The following is a 14,742-nucleotide window of genomic DNA, read 5'->3' as shown; positions in this document are numbered from 1 at the left end:
ATACATCACAACTACAGCAAAAATAGTCCCTTTTTTCAGATTTGCCTGTATTTTACCCTCGTCACCATTCCATATGAAACTCAGGGGTTATTAACTAGGTTATTTGTGTTGTGCACATCACGACCAGACGCGTGGTTCCATCCAACATCACTGTGAACAGTTCTGACTGGGTACGTTTCTCTATAATGTAGCATTTCACACCAATCTACAACCCACCAAACCCATTCTGTTTAAGTTCTGAAAGACTTCTGCATGGAGGAGTGGGAAAACCTTTCTCCAAGTTGATGTCAGAGACTGGTAGATCATTCTAGGAACTGTGGTGCTCTATGGGCCATTGATGCCAAAGGGGAACGACGACCTTCGCCGAGTGCTACAGACTAATTGACGACCCACTGTGGAGCAGCTAGTCCCTCCACCTTCCAGCGCCTAATACAGTCAGTCCATGCCACAGCGTCCCGCTAGCGTCACCCGAGCCAAGGGCTGTTATTCCCACCATAATGTTCTGACATGACATTTACATAAACAACCAGAAAAGTGTTTGTGGTGGTTGCTATGCTGCCGCTTGTTGGTTGCTAGGCAGTTGCTATGGTAATGTCTCATATCCATCGTGAGTCATATCCAATGCCGCAATGTATCAGACAAAACCAACAAAAGCCCAGGTTTTGGGGTTGAGTGTGTTGAGTGTGTCAGTGTACAGTTATGAGCACCACCCTTGGTTGTTTATATAGGTGCCGTGTGGCTTTCATGGGCTCAGGTCTGCGTTGTTAAGCTATAAGCTATGGACTGTAGTTAACTACATGCACCTGAGCTTACTCATGGACCCTGCCACCTGAATGGACAAGGAAGTAAAAGAGTGAGAAAAGAGGAGTGAGAGGGCAGTGTCCACTGGGCAGCTTCTTATAAAGTCTTACCGTGGACGGGCTGGTCATTTACGAAGCGCTGCGTTCCTCAGCCTGATTGTTTCGCTGGAACAAAATGGACTGGGTTTATTTGCTGATTCTGGCTAGTCTTCTGCCCCAGGGTAAGTTTCTTATATATAACAGTTATAGAACATCTTAGTAATTATATAGTCATTTAAAAAAAAAAAAAAAAATATATATATATATATATATATATATATAGAAAATCTACTTGATTGATAAAGTAAAAGAGCTCTCTGAGGCCTTCAGAAAGAAGGTTGTAGACGCAGAGGAGTCCGGGACAGGGGTTTAAAAAGATCTCAGAGCAGTCAGAAACCAGCCGTTCAATCATTTACCCGTGGAACCGCTGACCAGCACGGCCAGGCCAGGGTGTCCTAGCAAGTTCAGCCCAAGAGCAGAGACCACAAGATGAGTAAAGGCGTCATGGTAGCAGTTCGCTCTTACACAGCTGAAAGAGAGACCACACACTTTCGATCTTCTTGGGAGGTCAACAAGGAGGATACCCCCTACATCTAGAACAATGTGCTTTGGACAAATGGATCCACAGTTAAGTTATTTGGACACAGTAACAGTGGACATGTTACAGCCCGTATCAGCAGTGAAGCATGGAGGTGGATCGGTCATGGTTTGGGGCTGCTTTGCTGCAGTAGGGCCTGGAGAGGATGATGTGTGAGCATCTGTCTGAAAGCTAAAGCTGAAAGCAGTCACTCAGCTGAAAGACTTCTGCATGGAGGAGTTGGAAAAACAGACTTTTGCCCAGTTGATGTCGGAGACATTATGGTAGATCTTTATAGGAAATGCCTAGGTATCCTAAACCTAGTGACCAGGTTTACTGAAAACTGAAGAACCCTCAAAGAACATTGCTCTCCTCTCGTTGTTCAAACTATACTATCACTGTAGTGTTGGAGCCAGTGGTGAACTATGACCTTCAGTTCAGGTCACAAATCTCTAAGCCCACTATTTCTAGCTAGCTAAGCTAATCTGTGCTAGCCCTACAATGGGATTCAAGTAGTCTTAGCTAGCGTGAAGCTAACACCCTTGCACTTGAACAAACTGTTTGTCTGTTGTGACTGACGGAACTGAGCCTGCTAGAACCTCCAGGGCGAATTACGTGATCCCACCCACTGGAAATCAGTTGGAGCAAGGGGATCCTGATGTTAGGGTGATACGTCGTTGGGCCCGTCTTACAGTCCTCTTCCAGGTGTTTATTTGTTCTGTTGCCTTGAATCAGACGGTTTGCCAGGTTGACCCTGTTGAGCGCTAGCGCCTTTTCTGACCGCCAGCAGCTCGTTTTGAGTTGTTTAGTTGGTGAGGGAGGCGATAGCCAGGCATAACTAAGCGAGCACACCGGTCAGTTGTAGCAGAGTGCAGAAGCACCGTCACGGGCAAAGGACGTGATATGACTGATGTCCTTCGATGTCCGGGCTGGTAGCATCTCGGAAAGCGCTAACTTCCTGGGGTGTTCTAGAGCTGTCGTAGTGAAGGTGTACTGAGAATGGATTTCTCAGACATGAGAGCGCCTCCCAGTGGCATTCCAGTGGTGCTCCAGGGCCCGTTGATGCCAAAGAGGAACGTCGACTCCATTGAGTGGTACAGAGCGATCGGCGCTCAGTCAAGGGTTGGTATTCCCACGATGATTAGGTATGTGGTTGTGTATAATGTTCTGACACACGTGCAGCGTAGTTCATTATATGGTGTCTAGAGAGGTGGCTAGGTAGGTCTACGGTATCCCAGATGGTTGCTGTGGGGTCGGTAAGTAGTTGCTAGCATGATGTTACTATGTGAGTCACTATGCTGCCATGAAACTGACACTCCTCTTCATTGGTTTGTAGGTTCTTCCGGACAGTTAGACGGTGAGTGGTGGATCTCCACGTTGAACACCATACAGACTGCTGTGTGTTTTCCTAAGCCCTACATCATCATCATCTTCTTCCTCCTCCTCCTCTTTTAGTTTGCGGTACCACTGTCTTCAACAGCAGGATAGTAGGAGGTCACGATGCTACGGCGGGGAGTTGGCCTTGGCAGGCGAGTCTGCATAAGTCTGGAGTGCATTTCTGTGGAGGTTCCCTCATCAATAAAGAATGGGTGTTGTCTGCGGCACACTGCTTCTTCTCGAGGTGGGTTCAGTCGGCAGCCCTTACGACGTTTCTACCGGTCAGAGCTTCAGCTTTGTCACTGCCTCTACTGAAGAACCCTCAAAGAACATTGCTCTCCTCCCGTTGTTCAGCTACTATACTATCACTGTAGCGTTGGAGCCAGTGGTGAAACGTGACCTTCACTTCAGGCCACAAATCTCTAAGCCCACCGGTGCTAGCTAGCTACGCTAATATGTGCTAGCCCTGCTATGGGATTCAAGTAGTCTTAGCTAGCGTGACGCTAACACCCTTGCATTAGAACATGTGAACTGAGCCTGCTAGAACCTCCAGGAGGAACCATGGTGATCTCTAAGTCAGTTCCTGGTTGCAAGGGGGTGGAAAATGTCCGATAAATTTCCAGTAAATTATCGGAACTTTAGGGAATTTTTGGGAATTTACTGGATTAGTGTACCATTTTTTTGTCAACAGCAGACATGAAGGCATGGCTACCTGAGACCCCCACCCAGGTTGGCAGTGGCCGGAGGAAAGAACTGAAGGCCTCTCAGATTAACCAGCAACGTAACCAGGAACTAGGGTTGGAAAATTCCCGGAATTCCGGAAGTTGGGAAATTTACCATGGAAATAAACAGAAATTAACAGGTAATTATGGGAAATAATGGGAATTAACAGGCATAAACTCAGAATATTCAAAGATAAAGGTGAGAAATTTACATATAGTTGGTAAAAAAAGATACAGGGGGTGTGGTCTCAATAGCCCTGCAGTGTGTAATGTGCCATGTGACTGGGATTGAGGAGGAGCTTTGCTCTCATATCTAATTATTTTAGCCAAGATTATGCTTCAGTATATTTTTTGAGACACCATATGCAAGTTTCTCACCTTTAGCTTCGAATAAGTTAATTCCTGTTCATTACCTGTTAATTCCTGAAGATTTCCCAACTTTGAAAATTCCGGGAATTTTTTAACTCTAGTTCCTGGTTATGTTACTGGTTAATCTGAGAGGTTAGGTTATTTCCTCCTGACACTGCCAACCTGGGTGGGGGTCTCTTACAGACCCAGGGGTAATATTAGGGACATTCTTAATTTCCTCGCTCTGATCCCGAAGAACATCTCCCCAGGTTTTTTCTATATTGTTTTATAGAAGCTGTTATGACGTTATGATGGCGTACAGTGTTACGTATCTCTATAGGCCTGCCTAATAAATCCTCTTTTTGTGCCCATGATGGCTCTCCAGTTCCAGTGTATCTGGGCCGGCAGAACCAGGAAGGCGTGAACCCAAACGAGGTTTCTCGAACAGTCTCTGTCATAATCCCGCACCCCGACTACGACTTCACCACGGACAACAACGACATCGCTCTGCTCAAACTGAGCGCTCCAGTCAACTTTACCCGGCACATCAGGCCAGTGTGTCTGGCAGCAGACAACAGTGTTTTTCACCGCGGGACAGAAAGCTGGGTCACTGGGTGGGGGGACGTAGGAGAAGGAGGTGAGATGCTACATATAATTTGCACAATATATTACACACCTCACATAGCAACACCATAGCAACCATCTAGCAATACCATAGCAACCACCAAGCAAATACTTACTGACCCCACAGCAACCATCTGGCATACCATAGCAACAGCCTAGCAACCGCCTAGACAGAAAGCTGGGTCACTGGGTGGGTGGATATAGAAGATGGAGGTGAGATGCTACATATAATTTGCACAATATATTACACACCTCACATAGCAACACCATAGCAACCACATAGAAAGACCATAGCAACTACCTAGCAACTACTTACCAATCCCACAGCAACCATCTGGCATACCATAGCAACTGCCTAGCAACCACCTAGACAAAAAGCTGGATCACTGGGTGGGGGGACGTAGAAGATGGAAGTGAGATGCTACATATAATTCATACAATATATTACACACCTCACATAGCAACACAATAGAAACCATCTAGCAATATCATAGCAACCACCTAGCAAATACTTACCGACCCCACAGCAACCATCTGGCATACCATAGCAAATGCATAGCAACCGCCTAGACAGAAAGCTGGGACACTGGGTGGGGGGATGTAGAAGATGGAGGTGAAATGCTACATATAATTTGCACAATGTATTACGCACCTCACATAGCAACGCCATAGCAACCACATAGCAAGACCATAGCAACTACCTAGCAACTACTTACCAATCCCACAGCAACCATCTGGCATACCATAGCAACTGCCTAGCAACCGCCTAGACAAAAAGCTGGATCACTGGGTGGGGGGACGTAGAAGATGGAAGTGAGATGCTACATATAATTCATACAATATATTACACACCTCACATAGCAACACAATAGAAACCATCTAGCAATATCATAGCAACCACCTAGCAACTACTTACCAACCCCACAGCAACCATCTGGCATACCATAGCAACTGCATAGCAACCGCCTAGACAGAAAGCTGGGACACTGGGTGGGGGGATGTAGAAGATGGAGGTGAAATGCTACATATAATTTGCACAATGTATTACGCACCTCACATAGCAACACCATAGCAACCACATAGCAAGACCATAGCAACTACCTAGCAACTACTTACCAATCCCACAGCAACCATCTGGCATACCATAGCAACTGCCTAGCAACCGCCTAGACAAAAAGCTGGATCACTGGGTGGGGGGACGTAGAAGATGGAAGTGAGATGCTACATATAATTCATACAATATATTACACACCTCACATAGCAACACAATAGAAACCATCTAGCAATATCATAGCAACCACCTAGCAACTGCTTACCAACCCCACAGCAACCATCTGGCATACCATAGCAACTGCATAGCAACCGCCTAGACAGAAAGCTGGGACACTGGGTGGGGGGATGTAGAAGATGGAGGTGAGATGCTACATATAATTTGCACAATGTATTACGCACCTCACATAGCAACACCATAGCAACCACATAGCAAGACCATAGCAACTACCTAGCAACTACTTACCAATCCCACAGCAACCATCTGGCATACCATAGCAACTGCCTAGCAACCACCTAGACAAAAAGCTGGATCACTGGGTGGGGGGACGTAGAAGATGGAAGTGAGATGCTACATATAATTCATACAATATATTACACACCTCACATAGCAACACAATAGAAACCATCTAGCAATATCATAGCAACCACCTAGCAACTACTTACCAATCCCACAGCAACCATCTGGCATACCATAGCAACTGCATAGCAACCGCCTAGAGACACCCTAGCAGCCACCAAGCAACATCGCAGCATAGGAGAACCATAGGACAGTGTAGGAGTAAATATTTTATTTCATTTATGTCATTTTGGAGCATTTCTATTGGTCGGTTTCTCACAAAATTCTGATTTAGCATAAAGAGCAGCTCTTGTTTTTAAATCAGGTGAGAAAATGGAGATTATGAGTGATGCATTATGGTTGATATTTTCTGTGGTAGCTACTCATATTTCCAGAAGCACTGAGCTACTCTCCTGTCTCTTCCTCTCAGTGGCTCTTCCGCCGCCTCAGACCCTACAGGAGGTGGAGGTTCCAGTGGTGGGAAACAGACAGTGTAACTGCCTCTACGGCATCGGACAAATCACAGGCGACATGATATGCGCCGGGCTGCTGGAAGGAGGCAAAGACTCGTGTCAGGTAGGAGATCCAGGTCATTCACACCTTTTGTTTCCTGACTGGTATAATGAACAGCAGCTTTACAGGAGAAGTGTCCTTGTGTTTCCAGGGAGACTCCGGAGGTCCGATGGTGAGCAGGCAGGGCTCACTGTGGGTTCAGGCAGGTGTGGTGAGTTTCGGCTCTGGTTGTGCTCAGCCTGAGTTTCCCGGAGTTTACGCCAGAGTGTCCCGCTACCAAACCTGGATCAGCTCTCACATCACCAGCGACCCTCCGGGCTTTGTCCGGTTCCTGTCCAGTGGAGTCGATCCTGACAACTCGTACACCTGTCCTGGTCTGCCGCCACCAGTGACTGACAGGCCGGAAACCTCCATATCGGCTCCAAACCCAGGGAACCTGTCGTCTGCTGGTAAATATGACTGTCTTGTACCAACTAGGGTCAAGGTCAAGTTTTTCAGTATTAAGAGCTCCAAGTTCAGGGCACGTGCTATTAGGGTTAACACGGTAATTTACCACATGCAAGGATCCCGACACTGGAAGGGTGAAGGCCGACACACGCCTCCTCCTTCACCTGCACAGCCAGCCACTGCCTCTTTTTCCGAACAGCCGCTGGAGGAAAGCACTGTGTACCCGGTCCTGATGCATCGCCCAGCAGACGCCAGTGCCGGCCAGCATTGCACTGGAATGATGTGGGGAGAAAGGGCCATCTACCAGCCCTGGAGAGAGCAAGGCCAATTGTGCTCTCTCTGGCTCTGGTTGCCGATGGCTAGCAGCATGATCGAGATTCGAACTAGCGATGACCTTTGGCCACCCAGGGTGTTGCTACGATAACTGTAGTCTTGTTGGTTTCGCCTCTCCAATAGGCTGTATTAACGACCTCAGGAGGGCGCTATACGACACTAGATGGAACTGTCTGGTTGTTTTTTTTAAACCGGAAGGTCATAGTGGGTCAATATTATGCCATCGCCCATCCCTACAGATAATCAGTCTCACTCTCTTTCCTGGTCTGCAGTCTGCGGTAGCGTCCCACTCAGCCTCAGGATAGTAGGCGGTCAGGACGCCCCCGCTGGAAACTGGCCATGGCAGGCGAGTGTGCACTGGAATGGCGCTCACACTTGTGGAGGTTCTCTCATCAACAGGGATTGGGTTCTCTCTGCTGCTCACTGTTTCCTCAGGTAAACTGCAGGTGTCAGTACCAGTCACAGGTCACTTATTATAAGTGTTGGGGGCTGGATTCCTGCACAGTTTTGGGGGCTTTTCCTGCTCAAGCTCACCTGTTAATTGCCAGGGTTAGAGCAGGGAACTCCACAACCTGTGCTGGACTCTGGCCCCTGTTGGAGACGTGTATCCACCTCTCGTCCCTCTGCTTAGCTCCAGTACTTCGGGGTGGACTGTGTATCTCGGTCGGCAGAGTCAGGAGGACAGCAACCCCAACGAAATTTCCAGGAGCGTGGACGTGATCATCAGACATCCTGACCACGACGTTGCCGTTGGTGGCGACAACGACGTGGCTCTGCTGAAGCTGAGCGCTCCAGTAACCTTCACTGACCACATCAGGCCGGCATGTCTGGCGGCAGAAGGCAGTGTGTTCCGCACGGGAACGCCCAGCTGGGTCACCGGCTGGGGGGACGTTGGTGAAGGCGGTGAGGTTTTGGAGGGGCCTGGGCTTTTTTTTTTGGTGCATGTGTGTGTTAACTGTCCTTCCTTTTGTAGTAATCCTCACAGGGCCCCCTGGTGGCTGGGAGCCCTGATGCTGGTCTACCAGCATGGTCAATCCTGGTCATACTGGTTGTCTAGCTTGGTTTAGGTTGATGATGCTTGTAGACCAGCTGAACCATCAACCAGCTAATCTGGTCGACCGGCTTAACCAGCTTGACCATCTTGAGCTGGTCAGGCAGCTTTTGCAGGTAGATGGTTTCAGAGGGTGTAAACTGGTCGTCTAGCTTGGTCCTACAGGTTGATCATGCTTGTAGACCAGCTGAGCAGAAGATTAGCTAGATTTCAGATGGTATAAACTGCTCTTTGATGGTCAAGGTGGTTGAAAAGCTGGACATCTAGGCGAAAACATACCCTATACTGCTAAAGCTAGTCGGTTAACCAGCTCTTGACCAGCATGGTGTATCTTGCATTGGATTTTGGTCAGGCTCGTCAACCTTGGTCAAACTGGTTGTCTATCTTGGTCAGGTTAATCATGCCTCTAGACCAGCTAAACCATCCAACCCAAACAAAAACATGGGCAGCCATCTTGACAATCTTGACCATCTTGAGCCCATCCAGTTTGTTTGTTTGTTTTTTTCCTCAGCTGTTTGGTATCTGATGTGTGCTTCCTTAGTCTCCAACAGGATATGCTAGGCTAATGTTGCTAACAAACCATTGACCAATCTTATCAAGTGCAAAACTGGATACACCGTGTCTAAACACTTAGGCTACAACTAACAGGTTAACCAAACATTAGGAGACGTTTGGAAGGGCAGTGTTTACAGAATTGACCCAGTGTTTGTTAGCAACATTAGCCTAGCATCTCCCATTGTTAGCTAAAAATGCACACGTCAGATACCAAACACGTCTTAGCTGATTGACGGAATCTGGGGTCAGAGATCAGTCATGGAAAAAGACAGGGGTGCTCAGCGGTTAGAGCTCCAGGCTATTGATGACAGGGTTGTGGGTTCACCTTCTTTGCTGGCGTTGGCTGCCCACCACTCTGGGTGTGTAGTTCATTAGTCTGTGTGTGTGTGTGTGTGTGTGTGTTTTCACTACCTTTGGGTTCTACTAGAAGAAGTACCAACTTTTCAACTTCTCTTTTTGTCATCAGTGCCCCTTCCATCTCCTCAGACTCTGCAGGAAGTGGAAGTCCCCGTGGTGGGAAACAGACAGTGCAGCTGCCTCTATAGGAACATATCCATCACTGACAACATGATCTGCGCCGGCCTGCTAGAGGGAGGCAGAGACTCGTGTGAGGTCTGTCGGTGCTAGGCGTGTCCCAATATTATTATCCTTTTAAGATCCATTTATTACACTGAAATATTGATAATATAGCAGCGTAATAATGCAGTTACATTCTATTAAAGATCTATAAACTTTTAATCGATAACAGTTTTCTGGCAAATCATACGACCTGTTAAATATTGCACCAAGTGGTGGGGTTTTGAGAGGGTTAAGGGACTTGGAGTTGGGAGGGTTAAGGGGCGGAGAGTTGGGAGGGTTATGGGGCGAGAAGGTGGGAGGGTTAAGGGGCAGGGATGTGGGAGGGTTAAGGGGCGAGAAGGTGGGAGGGTTAAGGGGCGGGGAGGTGGGAGGGTTAAGGGGCGGGGAGTTGGAAAGGTTAAGGGGCGGAGAGTTGGGAGGGTTATGGGGCGAGAAGGTGGGAGGGTTACGGGGCGGGGATGTGGGAGGGTTAAGGGACTTAGAGTTGGGAGGGTTAAGGGGCGAGAAGGTGGGAGGCTTAAGGGGCGAGAAGGTGGAAGGGTTAAGGGGCCTGGCGGTGGAAGGGTTAAAGGGCCTGGCGGTGGGAGGGTTAAGGGGCGTGGATGTGGGAGGGTTAAGGGGCGGGGATGTGGGAGGGTTAAGGGGCGTGGATGTGGGAGTGTTAAGGGACGAGAAGGTGGGAGGGTTAAGGGGCGAGAAGGTGGGAGGCTTAAGGGGCGAGAAGGTGGAAGGGTTAAGGGGCGTGGATGTGGGAGGGTTAAGGGGCGGGGATGTGGGAGGGTTAAGGGGCGTGGATGTGGGAGGGTTACGGGGCGGGGAGGTGGGAGGGTTTAATAAATCTATTAAGGATGTTTTCTGTCTTTCCAGGGAGACTCCGGAGGTCCGATGGTGAGCAGGCAGGGCTCGCTGTGGGTTCAGGCAGGTGTGGTGAGTTTCGGCTCTGGTTGTGCTCAGCCTGAGTTTCCCGGGGTTTACGCCAGAGTGTCCCGCTACCAAACCTGGATCAGCTCTCACATCACCAGCGACCCTCCGGGCTTCGTCCGGTTCCTGTCCAGGGGAGCTGACCCTGACGACTCGTACACCTGCAACACCGCTACCCCACCAAAGCCCAGCAGACTGTCGAAGCAGCAGGCAGCGTGTGGACAAGCCCCCCTCAGGGGAAATGACACTACAGTAGAAGGGGCGTGGCCCTGGATGGTCAGCCTGCAGTGGGACGGTGTTCATGTGTGCGCTGGCACGCTAATAAGTGCTGAATTCGTCATGACGACGGCCTTCTGCCTATCAGAGTAAGACCTGTACCTGTACCTGTTGTTGGGGGGTGTAATACATCATTAGAGTGATGTACACTATATGGACAAAAGTATTGGGACACCTGCTCATTCATTGTCTTCTAAAATCGAGGGTATTAAAGTAACTGTCTCTACTGTCCAGGGAAGAAGGCTTCCTGCTAGACTTGGAGGAAGATTGCTGTGAGGATTTGGTTGATTGCGTTCATCTCCAACTCCCCAGCTCCTCTCATTCAAAAGTATTGGATGGCGCACCAACTATCCATCAGTCCAGAGCACACCGTTAGTTCCACTACTCCACAGCTCAATAACGGGGGGCTTTATACCCCTCTAGCCCATGCCTGGTATTGGGCATGGTGCCAATAGTTTCATCAATGTTGATCTGCTCCTGAGAGTCCTATTCTATTGGCAGTACTTCTCTATAGGGTCTGGACAAGCTGTGTGTGTGTGTTCATTCATTAGCAGGGGTGTCCAAAAACATTTGGCCATAGAGTGTATGTACTTGACCTCTTTTCTGATTGGCTGTGTTGTATTTCACCTTATTCAAGTAAGCAGTCCAGCCTGTTACTGTCACAGGAGTGGGCGGAGCTTAGCTGCAGTAGGCTGAGCGGTCAGTGGACATTTGCTGCCCTTCTCCCCCCTTTGTTTCACAGGTTTCCCCAGAATGCCAGTGGCTGGACAGTGTCTCTAGGCAGTCGGTCAGCTCGGAACGGCTCGGGCGCTTTCCTGCTCCCTCTGGCTGTGGTAAACATCACCCTCAGCAGCCTGACCCACGTGCCCAACATCGCCGTGCTGCAGCTGCACGAGCCGGTGGAGTTCGGTGACCTCGTCCAGCCTGTGTGTTTGGACCTGGACAACCAGAGGAGCTTTCCTCTCGCAGGTTCGACTTGCTGGGTCACCGGCTATGAGGACAGCCAGTCTAGTGAGTGTGTTCTTCAGCAAGTGTGCAAGCTCTCATAATAAGATAACCTGAAGGTGGCCCGTCCAAATACTTTTGGATTTTTAGATACCAAGCAAAAAGGTGGTGGACAAAGGCCTGCTTTAGAATTTTTTGGGGTTTAAAGGGCCTATGCCACGGGCGGTACGTACGTCTTTTGAAGGTGTGTGTGTGTGTGCGTGTGTGTGTTCCTCAGCAGGCCTTGTGCTGGAGGAGCAGCAGACGACTGTGGTGGACTGTGGTAGAAACCACTCCTCCGCTGAGTCCATCTGCACTGGGGCTCCATCTACTGACCAGGTAACACCTTCCACTCAAAAGTTTGTGGACACCCCTTCTCACAAATGCATTCAGCTACTAAGTTGCACCCGCGGCTGAAACAGATGTGCAAATGCACACACACACACACACACACACACACACACACACCATGTAGTCCCTGTAGAGAATAGGACTCTCTGGATCAGATAAACAAACATGACCCTACTGACTCCATGCTGCCTAATGCCAGGCGTGGGCTAGAGGGGTATAAAGCCCCCCAGCATTGAGCTGTGGAGCAGTGGAGGAACTGTGTTCTCTGGAGTGATGGATGGTGGAGCTCCATCCAGTACTTTTGGGATGAGTTGGGGAGTTCATCCATCATCCTGGCCTCACTCACCCTCTCGTGGCTGAATGCAGTCAATCAAATCCTCACAGCAATGCTCCTCCAATTTCTAGTTGAAAGCGAATCCCCTTGATTTCAGAAGAAACAATGAATGAGCAGGTGTCCCAATACTTTTGTCAATGTAGCCTATATAATCTATAATCTATAGGGAATCAATCTTTACATTCTATATTTTCCATCCACTCGTCATCTCTTGCTGTGTCAGTAAACGTGTATTGAAGGGTACCATATGTAAATGAGCTCTGTTCTGATTGGCTGTCCTGTATTGAGCCACATTCCAAAAGCAGTCCAGGCTGAAACACTCCTTATCTCTCTCTCTCTCTCCCTTTCTCTGTCTCTCTCTCGCTGTTTTTCTGTGTCTCTCTCTCGCTCTCTCTCCCTCCCTCTTTCTCTCCCTCTTTCTCTGTGTATGTCTCTCTCTCTCTCTCTCCCTCTCCCTTTCTGTCTCTCTCTCACTCTCCCTCACTCCCCCTTTCTCTGTCTCTCTCTCGCTCTCCCTCCCTCCCTCTTTCTCTGTGTATGTCTCTCTCTCCCTTTCTTTCTCTCTCTCTCTCTCTATCTCTTTGTTTCTCTCTCTCTGTCTCTCTATCTCTCTCTCTCCCTCCCTCTTTCTCTGCGTGTCTCTCTCTCACTCTCTGTGTCTCTCTCTCTCTCTCTCTCTGTGTCTCTCTCTCTCTCTCTCTGTGTCTCTCTCCCCTCCTCTCTCCAGCAGGGTGACGTAGCGGGTGTGCTAACGTGTAGGTCAGGTGTGTCCTGGCTCCAGGTGGGCGTGACTCGAGAGTCGGGGCCGCAGGTGTTCTCCAGGGTCTCTCAGTTTGGGGACTTCCTCCAGAGAACAGTTCTCGATCTTCCTCAGCAGTCTACCTCGGCCCCCTCACACTCCAGCCAAGAGACCACCCGGTCAGGAGGGGCTACGTTAGCCTCCATGTCCCGATGCTCACAGGCTGTCGTCTTCACTGTCCTTTTCTTATCATCGCTGTTAAAGGAGTGACCTGGGAGCAGCGCTGAGGTCACATCTCACGACCCCGTCTCCAGACTTCACTCCTCGCAGACCGCCGAGCTGACCACTCCCTCGCACCATTACCCGCTGCGCTGTTAGCCAAGCCTGTGTTAGCCTGTGTTAGCCTGAATCTAACCTGTTAGCCTATGTTAGCCTACATTTAGCCTGTTAGCCTGTATTAGCCTGTATTAGCCTGTGTTAGCCTGCATTTAACCTGTCAGCCTGAATTTGACGTGTAAAGACGTGTTTATTTTTGTTTATTTTTTTAAGTAATTAATTGAAATAAACAGAAATAAAATCAGATCATCAGTTTTGTCTCCAAACTCGAATGCAGATTCAATGTATGTCAAAAAGTGAGAAACGGCAAAAATGGAGACGAGGCCTAGTGTTAGTTCTGGTCGTGTCGTGACCGTGTATTATAATGATACACTAATACCACACAGCTTATTCCAGTAATTTATACACATTTACATCATTTGCATATATTTCATATTCATAATGCGCTTAAAATATTAAGTTTAAGAGCTGGGAGCCTTCCAGCAGTTGTAGAAATCTGGGCTTTGTGGTGTTGAAGAGCAGATGCTGTAACATGATCTCCCACCACTAGAGGGCAGCACGACAGCTCCAGATAAAGAGCAGCAGAAGGAGCAGCAGCAGAATCAGGTGAGTCACTAACACAGCTCTGCTTTATCTGAACCTGTGGAGGAAACTCTTAAGGTGCTCTGAGGAACCTTCAAGAAATGGGTTTTTAGATCAAAAAAGGTTCCTTGAAGGTTCCTCCACTGTATCAAACTGAAGAAGCTCCAAAAGCTCCTGAAGGATCTGCTACTTTCTCCAGTGCAGACTCGGAGCTCGTTCATTTAGAGAGGATGAGCTTCAGCTGTGAGACTGGAGCTCCACACTGAACTGAAAGCTGGTGTTTAGAGCTCAGGGTGGAGCTGCTGGGTGGGGGTTCATGAATAAACTGCTGGAGTTCTTCCACACTAACGTTAAGATCAGCCTCACAACCTCCTCACATTCACTTCACACACCTTCACTTCAGAGTCTCCAAACAAGCCTGTAGTCTTCAGAAAGGAGCTCAGCTGCTGGACACCTGGTAGAGAACACTGGTAGAGCAGAGGGACACCTAGTGGTGAAGGCTGGTAGAGCAGAGGGACACCTAGTGGTGAAGGCTGGTAGAGCAGAGGGACACCTAGTGGTGAAGGCTGGTAGAGCAGAGGGACACCTAGTGGTGAAGACTGGTAGTGTAGATGGTCACCTAGTGTCTAGGGCCACCTAGTGGTG

The 14,742-nt window shown here is 48.8% G+C and overlaps 1 protein-coding gene across 1 annotated transcript in view; it reads left to right on the top strand.

Moving 5' to 3' along the window:
- Nucleotides 1-13,461, top strand: part of LOC140544443 (uncharacterized) — a 38,088-nt gene extending 24,627 nt beyond the window's left edge. The window contains 14 exon segments of the mRNA XM_072667964.1: nucleotides 962-1,021; nucleotides 2,753-2,773; nucleotides 2,872-3,037; nucleotides 3,277-3,290; nucleotides 4,249-4,500; nucleotides 6,527-6,672; nucleotides 6,761-7,058; nucleotides 7,662-7,824; nucleotides 8,021-8,292; nucleotides 9,462-9,607; nucleotides 10,442-10,860; nucleotides 11,514-11,782; nucleotides 11,994-12,094; nucleotides 13,171-13,461. Coding sequence (XP_072524065.1) covers nucleotides 962-1,021; nucleotides 2,753-2,773; nucleotides 2,872-3,037; nucleotides 3,277-3,290; nucleotides 4,249-4,500; nucleotides 6,527-6,672; nucleotides 6,761-7,058; nucleotides 7,662-7,824; nucleotides 8,021-8,292; nucleotides 9,462-9,607; nucleotides 10,442-10,860; nucleotides 11,514-11,782; nucleotides 11,994-12,094; nucleotides 13,171-13,449 — 2,606 coding nt within the window. The 3' untranslated portion in view covers nucleotides 13,450-13,461.
- The last annotated feature ends 1,281 nt before the right edge of the window (nucleotides 13,462-14,742 follow it).

The sequence above is a fragment of the Salminus brasiliensis genome, chromosome 22 (genome assembly GCF_030463535.1).
Source record: "Salminus brasiliensis chromosome 22, fSalBra1.hap2, whole genome shotgun sequence".
NCBI classification, from domain to species: Eukaryota; Metazoa; Chordata; class Actinopteri; order Characiformes; family Bryconidae; genus Salminus; species Salminus brasiliensis.
Note: the sequence above shows the minus strand (reverse complement) of the source record. Positions and strands in the feature narration are given on the sequence as shown.